The sequence below is a fragment of the Arachis stenosperma genome, chromosome 1 (assembly GCF_014773155.1).
Source record: "Arachis stenosperma cultivar V10309 chromosome 1, arast.V10309.gnm1.PFL2, whole genome shotgun sequence".
NCBI lineage: Eukaryota > Viridiplantae > Streptophyta > Magnoliopsida > Fabales > Fabaceae > Arachis > Arachis stenosperma.
Genome location: NC_080377.1, coordinates 69,150,201 through 69,158,262, shown reverse-complemented (window position 1 = coordinate 69,158,262; position 8,062 = coordinate 69,150,201). Strand labels below are relative to the sequence as shown.

The following is an 8,062-nucleotide window of genomic DNA, read 5'->3' as shown; positions in this document are numbered from 1 at the left end:
GCATGTAACTGTACTCCTTGGGTATGAACCTCACAACTTTATAGTTTGCAATGTCTGCAAACCATGGAGCTTCCTGAATGGCAAATAGTTGCTCATCTGGGAAAGTCTCAGAATCTCAGTAGAAGGGAGGGACGCCCCAACTACTGGCTCTATCTGGACAGATGATCAGCTACTTGATTCTCTGTCCCTTTTCTGTCTCTTATTTCTATATCAAACTCTTGCAGAAGCATCACCATCTGATAAGCCTGGGTTTTGAATCCTGCTTTGTGAGTAAGTATTTAAGAGCAGCATGGTCAGTGTACACAATCACTTTGGATCCTACTAGGTAGGATCTAAACTTGTCAATGGCATAAACCATGCAAGTAATTCTTTTTCTGTGGTTGTGTAATTTTTCTGTGCATCATTTAGAACACGACTAGCATAATAAATGACATGCAGAAGTTTATTATGCCTCTGTCCCAACACTGCACCAATGGCATGATCACTGGCATCACACATTAATTCAAATGGTAATGCCCAATCTGGTGCAGAGATAACTGGTGCTGTGACCAACTTAGCTTTCAGGGTCTCAAATGCCTGCAGACACTCATTATCAAAGATAAATGGAGTGTCAGCAGCTAGCAGATTACTCAGAGGTTTGGCAATTTTCGAAAAATCCTTGATAAACCTTCTGTAAAATCCTGCATGTCCCAGAAAGCTTCTGATTGCCTTAACATTGGCAGGTGGTGGTAATTTTTCAATTACCTCTACCTTTGCCTTATCCACCTCTATTCCCCTGCTTGAAATTTTGTGCCCAAGGACAATTCCTTCAGTCACCATAAAGTGACATTTCTCCCAGTTTAAAACCAGGTTAGTCTCTTGGCATCTTTTCAGGACAGTTGATAGGTGGTTAAGACAGGAGCTAAATGAGTCTCCATATACTGAGAAGTCATCCATGAAGACTTCCAGAAATTTCTCTACCATATCTGAGAAGATAGAGAGCATGCACCTTTGGAAGGTTGCAGGTGCATTGCACAGACCAAAAGGCATTCTCCTATAGGCAAACACGCCTGAAGGGCAGGTGAATGCTGTTTTCTCTTGGTCCTGAGGGTCTACTGCAATTTGGTTATAGCCTGAATAGCCATCCAAAAAGCAGTAATAATCATGGCCAGCTAGTCTTTCTAGCATTTGGTCTATGAATGGTAAAGGAAAATGATCCTTTCTGGTGGCTGTATTGAGCCTTCTGTAGTCAATACACATGCGCCACCCTGTGACTGTCCTTGTGGGAACCAGTTCATTTTTTTCATTATGAACCACTGTCATGCCTCCCTTTTTGGGAACAACTTGGACAGGGCTCACCCAGGGGCTATCAGAAATAGGATAAATGATCCCAGCCTCTAGTAATTTAGTGACCTCTTTCTGCACCACCTCCTTCATGGCAGGATTTAGCCTCCTCTGTGGTTGAACCACTGGTTTGGCATTATCCTCCAATAGGATCTTGTGCATGCATCTAGCTGGGCTAATGCCCTTGAGATCACTGATGGACCACCCAAGAGCTGTCTTGTGTGTCCTTAGCACTTTAATCAGTGCTTCTCTTCCTGTGGATTTAAAGCTGAGCTTATAATCACTGGAAAAGTGTCACCCTCTCCCAGAAATGCATATTTCAGGGATGATGGTAGTGGTTTGAGTTCAGGCTTAGGAGGCTTATCCTCCTCCTGAGGAATTTTCGAAAATTCCTTTACTTCCTCTAGTTCTTCTTGATCAGGTTGAGCATCTTTGAAGATGTCCTCAAGCTCTGATTCTAGGCTTTCAGCCATATTGATCTCTTCTACCAGAGAATCAATAATGTCAACGTCCATGCAGTCTTCTGGTGTGTCTGGATGTGCATAGCTTTCACAGCATTCAACTTGAACTCATCCTCATTGACTCAGGGTTACTTCCCCTTTATGTACATCAATGAGAGTTCGTCCAGTTGCTAGGAAAGGTCTTCCTAGAATGAGAGTTGCACTCTTGTGCTCCTCCATTTCCAGCACCACAAAGTCAGTTGGAAAGGCAAATGGCCCAACCTTGACAATCATGTCCTCTATTATGCCTGATGGGTGTTTAATGGAACCATCAGCAAGTTGGAGGCATATCCTGGTTGGTTTGACTTCTCCAGTCAACCCAAGCTTTTGATAGTGGATGCAGGTATTAGATTGATGCTTGCCCAAGATCACATAAGGCTATCTTGGTGCAGGCACCTTCTAATGTGCAGGGTATCATAAAGCTTCCAGGATCTTGAAGCTTTTCTGGTAAGCTTTTCAAAATGACTGCACTGCATTCTTCAGTGAGAAAACACTTTTCAGTTTCTCTCCAATCCTTCTATGGCTTAAGATCTCTTCATGAACTTAGCATAAGAGGGTATTTGCTCAAGTGCCTCTGCAAACGGAATCTTTATTTCAAGAGTCCTTAGATAGTCTGCAAAGCGGGCAAATTGCTTATCCTGTTCCGCTTTGCGGAGTTTCTGAGGATAAGGCATCTTGGCTTGATATTCTTCAACCTTAGATGCTGCAGGTTTATTCCTTACAGAAATGGTTGAAGAGGCCTTGTTAGGGGGATAATCATCAGAACTCTCAGGTGCCTGATTCTCCTTGGGGTTTGAACGCCAGGAGTGGATGAAGTTTGGGCGTTAAACGCCAACTTCTCCCCCTTTTCTGGTGTTTGAACGCCAGAACTGGGCAGGGAATGGGCGTTTAACGCCAGCTTTCCTTCCCTTTCTGGCGTTTGAACGCCAGTATTGGGCAAGGAATGGGCATTTAACGCCAACTTTCCTTCCCTTTCTGGCGTTTGAACGCCAATAATATTCCTCTGGGCTCTTACTGTCCTCAGAGGGATTTTGAACAGTGGCATGGTCATCTCTGTCAACTGTTCCTTAATTGACTTCTTGCTCTTTTGAGCAGTGGCATTCAGTGGTTTTCCACTCCTCAGTTGAACTGCTTGACATTCTTCTGTTATTTGTTTAGATATTTGCTGTTTTGCTTGATTCAACTGCAGTTCTATGCTCTGTTAGCAACCTTAGTATCATGGAGCATTTCTTTAAATTCTGCTAACTGTTCTGTCATCAGGAGCAATTGTTGATTAAGCTCATTCATCTGTTCTTGAGGATCAGGATCATTGACTACTGCCATGACCTCTTCTTGTGGAACGAATTCCTTGCTAGAATATAAGTATTGGTTTCTAGCAACAATGTCTATAAGCTCTTGAGCTTCTTCAATTGTCTTTCTCATGTGTATAGATCCACCAGCTGAGTGGTCTAAAGACATCTGAGCTTTTTCTGTAAGCCCATAGTAGAAGATGTCTAGCTGTACCCACTCTGAAAACATTTCAGAGGGCATTTTGAGCATACCTCTATACCTCTCCCAGGCATCATAAAGGGATTCATTATCCTCTTGTTTAAAGCCTTGGATGTCCAGCCTTAGCTGTGTCATCCTTTTTGGAGGGTAAAAATGATTCAGGAATTTTTCTGATAACTGTTTCCATGTCTTTATGCTTGCTGTAGGTTGGTTATTCAACCACCTTTTTGCTTGATCTTTTACAGCAAATGGAAACAGTAACAGTCTGTAGACATCCTGATCTACCTCTTTATCATGTATTGTGTCAGCAATTTGTAAGAACTGTGCCAGAAACTCAGTAGGTTCTTCCTGTGGAAGACCGGAATACTGGCAATTTTGCTGCACTATGATAATGAGTTGAGGATTTAGCTCAAAGCTACTTGCTTTGATGGGAGGTATACAGATGCTACTCCCATATGCAGCTGTAATGGGGTTAGCATAAGACCCCAGAGTCCTCTTGGACTGATTAATTCCACTTAAGTCCATAATGGACAAAAGGGAAATGAGAATAATTGCAAAGAGATAAATTTTGTTTATTTTAAAAAAATTTTTTTTGAATTAACCGAAAAAAAAAGAAAATTAAAATAAAATAAAATAAGATAAAAGAAAAATAAAATAAAATTCGAAAATCAAAAATAAAATAAGATCAGAGCAAATTGAGAACTGAATCAATTAGTAAAGAAAAAGATTTTGAAAACAGCAATTAAGAAGATATGATTGAAAAATTTTTTATGAAAAAAGATTTGATTCTTAAAAAGAGGAAAGAGAAAAACACAAAAAGACACCAAACTTAAAATTTTAGAAAATCAAACACTAATTTTTTTTCGAAGATTTTAAAGGAAAAAACACAAAGAGGACACCAAACTTAGAACTTTTATGAATCAAAAAGGGACTAAGACAAGAAAAATTCGAAAATTTTAAAAGAAAAATAAAAGCATGCAATTGACACCAAACTTAGAATATGAAACTAGACTCAACTAAAAGACTCTAAACCAACAAAAATAAAACAGTCCTAATCTAAGCAACAAGATAAGCCGTCAGTTGTCCAAACTCGAACAATCCCCGGCAACGGCGCCAAAAACTTGGTGCACGAAATTGCAATAACACTTTTGCAATCCCGCACAACTAACCAGCAAGTGCACTGGGTCGTCCAAGTAATACCTTGCGTGAGCAAGGGTCGATCCCACGGAGATTGTCGGCTTGAAGCAAGCTATGGTTATCTTGTAAATCTTAGTCAGATATTAGAAATTATCAGGATTGATTGTGAAAAGCAGAAGAACATGAAATGGTTACTTGTTTTGCAGTAATGGAGAATAGGTTGAGGTTTGGAGATGCTCCATCTTCTGAATCTCTGCTTTTCCTACTGTCTTCTTCATCAAACACGCAAGTCTCCTTCCATGGCAAGCTGTGTGTAGGGTTTCACCGTTGTCAGTGGCTACCTCCCATCCTCTCATTGGAACGATTCCTAATGCCTGTCACGGCACGGCATTCCATATGTCGGTCTCAATCAGACCGGAGTAGAATCCAGTGATTCTTTTGGCGTCTGTCACTAACGCCCCGCCTTCAGGAGATTGAAGCACGTCACAGTCATTCAGTCATTGAATCCTACTCAGAATACCACAGACAAGGTTTAGACCTTCCGGATTCTCTTGAATGCCGCCATCAGTCTAGCTTATACCACGAAGATTCCGATAAAAGAATCCAAGAGATAACTACTTAATCTAAGGTAGAACAGAGGTGGTTGTCAGGCACATGTTCATAGTTGAGAATGATGATGATTGTCTGATCATCACATTCATCCGGATTAAGAACAAGTATTATCTTAGAATGGAAGCAAGCATGATTGAATGAGAAACAGTAGTAATTGCATTAATCCATCAAGACACAGCAGAGCTCCTCACCCCCAACCATGGGGTTTAGAGACTCATGCTGTGGAAGAAAACGTGTACAATGTCCTAAGGTCGCATTCGGTACTGATTACAAAGTCCAAAGGTCCTATAAGTAGTAAACTAGTATCCTAAGGTTTACAGAAATGAGTAAATGACAGAAAAATCCACTTCCGGGCCCACTTGGTGTGTGCTTGGGCTGAGCATTGAAGCTTTTATGTGTAGAGACGTTTTCTGGAGTTAAACGCCAGTTCTCATGCCAGTTTGGGCGTTTAACTCCAAGTTTTATGCCAGTTCCGGCGTTTAACGCTGGAATTTCTGAGGCCGGATTGCTACGCAGGTTTGGGCCATCAAATCTTGGGCAAAGTATGGACTATTATATTGCTGGAAAGCCCTGGATGTCTACTTTCCAATGCCGTTGAGAGCGCGCCAATTGGGCTTCTGTAGCTCCAGAAAATCCACTTCGAGTGCAGGGAGGTCAGAATCCAACAGCATCTGCAGTCCTTTTCAGTCTCTGGATCAGATTTTTGCTCAGAACCTTCAATTTCAGTCAGAAAATACCTGAAATCACAGAAAAACACACAAACTCAAAGTAAAGTCCAGAAAAGTGAATTGTAACTAAAAACTAATAAAAATATAATAAAAACTCAACTAAAACTACCAAAAACATATTAAAAACAATGCCAAAAAGCATATAAATTATCGCTCATCACAACACCAAACTTAAATTGTTGCTTGTCCCCAAGCAACTGAAAATCAAAATAGGATAAAAGAAGAGAATATACTATAGACTTCAAAATATCAAAGAAACATAGTTCCAATTAGATGAGCGGGACTAGTAGCTTTTTGCCTCCGAACAGTTTTGGCATCTCACTCTATCCTTTGAAGTTCAGAATGATTGGCATCTATGAGAACTCAGAACTCAGATAGTGTTATTGATTCTCCTAGTTAAGAATGATGATTCTTGAACATAGCTTATGTATGAGTCTTGGCTGTGGCCCAAAGCACTCTGTCTTCCAGTATTACCACTGGATACATACATGCCACAGACACATAATTGGGTGAACCTTGTTAGATTGTGACTCAGCTTGCAAGTCCCCAATTAGAGGTGTCCAGGGTTCTTAAGCACACTCTTATTGCCTTGGATCACACTCTATTTCTTTCTTTTTTTTTCGAAATTTTTTTTTTTGTTGTTTTTTGTATTCACTGCTTTTTCTTGCTTCAAGAATCAATTTGATGATTTTTCAGATCTCAATAACAGTTCTCTTTCTCCTCATTCTTTCAAGAGCCAACAAATTTAACATTCTTAAAAAACAACAAATTCAAGAGACATATGCTCTGTTCAAGCATTCATTCAGAAAACAAAAAGTATTGTCACCACATCAAACTAATTCAACTAGTTTCAGAGATAAATCTCGAATCCTGTACTTCTTGTTCTTTTGTGATTAAAGCATTTTTTCTTTTAAGAGAGGTGATGGATTCATAGGACATTCATAACTTTAAGGCATAACTTTAATTTTATTAATTATGAATTAAAAAAAGACTCAAAAATAGATATAGAATAAGACTAGAAAAACGAAAAATAAAACAAAATAAAGGAAAATACCAAAAAAACGAAAAACAGAGGCTCCTAATGATAGAGGTTTCACAGAGTTAGGACTCAACAACCTGATTTTGAGAAGTGGATGCTCCCTCAGCTTGAGAGGAGAGCTTTTGGCGTTTCAACTCTTGGAGTTCACGCCCCTGCTTCTCTTGTTCCTTCAGCAATTTGCAGAGCATGCAGTTCTGATTCTGCTGTTCTTCCTTCAGTTGCTCCATAGTCTCTTGCAGCTTGTTAATAGATGCTTCTAGGCTGGACCAGTAGTCAATTCTTGGGAATTCAGGGAGGAATTCTGCGCCCTCCTCTTGATGGAGTTGTCTTGCACTTGTCCTTCCATTGACTTCTTGGTGATTGGGTGTTCAATGGGTATGAACTCATCTACTCCCATCTTCACCCAGCCTCTTTACAGAGCAAAGAAATCAAGCTTGGGTAAGCCAGTTTGGCCTCAGTGGAATTCTTATTTGCAATGGTGTAGATCTCACAAGCAATCACATGATGACCTCCACTTCTTTTCCAAGCATAATGCAATGAATCATCACTGCTCTCTTGATGGTGACCTCAGAACGGTTGCTAGTGGGCAATATGGAACGCCCAATAAAGTCTAGCCAACCTCTTGCAATTGGCTTGAGGTCTCCCCTCTTGAGTTGGTTTGGGACACCCTTTGAATGGTTATCCACTTAGTCCCAGGGAGGCATATGTCCTCTAGAACTTGATCCAACCCTTTATCCACTCTCACCATCCTCCTATTGAAGGAATCAGGATCATCGTGTAGTTGAGGTAGTTTGAAGATTTCTCTTATTTTGTCCAGATGGAAGTACATAACTTCCCTCTGACCATGGTTCTGTGGGTATGGTAAGCGGTTCCAGTCATTCTTGCTTATCTGTTAGCCACAGATTTGAGTAGAATTCCTGAACCATGTTCCTTCCAACCTTTGTCTCAGGATTGGTCAGAACTTCCCAACCTCTGTTTCGAATTTGCTCTTGGATCTCCGGATATTCATCTTCTTTCAGATCAAATTAACTTCCGGGATCACTGACTCAGACCCATTATTTTGTGATAATGGTCTTCATGTTCTTTGGTTAAGAACTTCTCTTCATTCCAAAGATCTTTGGATTAGTCTCTTTCTTTCCTCTTGAGTTGGTTTGTTTTCCCTTGGGAGCCATGATCTGATAGATTTTGGCTTAGTGATCACGGAAAAGCACACCAAACTTAGAGGTTTTGCTTGT

The 8,062-nt window shown here is 40.4% G+C and overlaps 1 protein-coding gene across 1 annotated transcript in view; it reads right to left on the bottom strand.

Moving 5' to 3' along the window:
• Positions 1-648: 648 nt before the first annotated feature.
• The window catches only part of LOC130980890 (uncharacterized), a gene marked incomplete at its 3' end in the record, with an annotated part of 29,218 nt that continues 21,804 nt past the window's right edge, over positions 649-8,062 (bottom strand). Inside the window, exon 3 of the mRNA XM_057904538.1 lies at positions 649-1,398. Within this exon, the coding sequence (XP_057760521.1) occupies positions 649-1,398 (750 nt within the window). The remainder of the gene's footprint in view (positions 1,399-8,062) is intronic.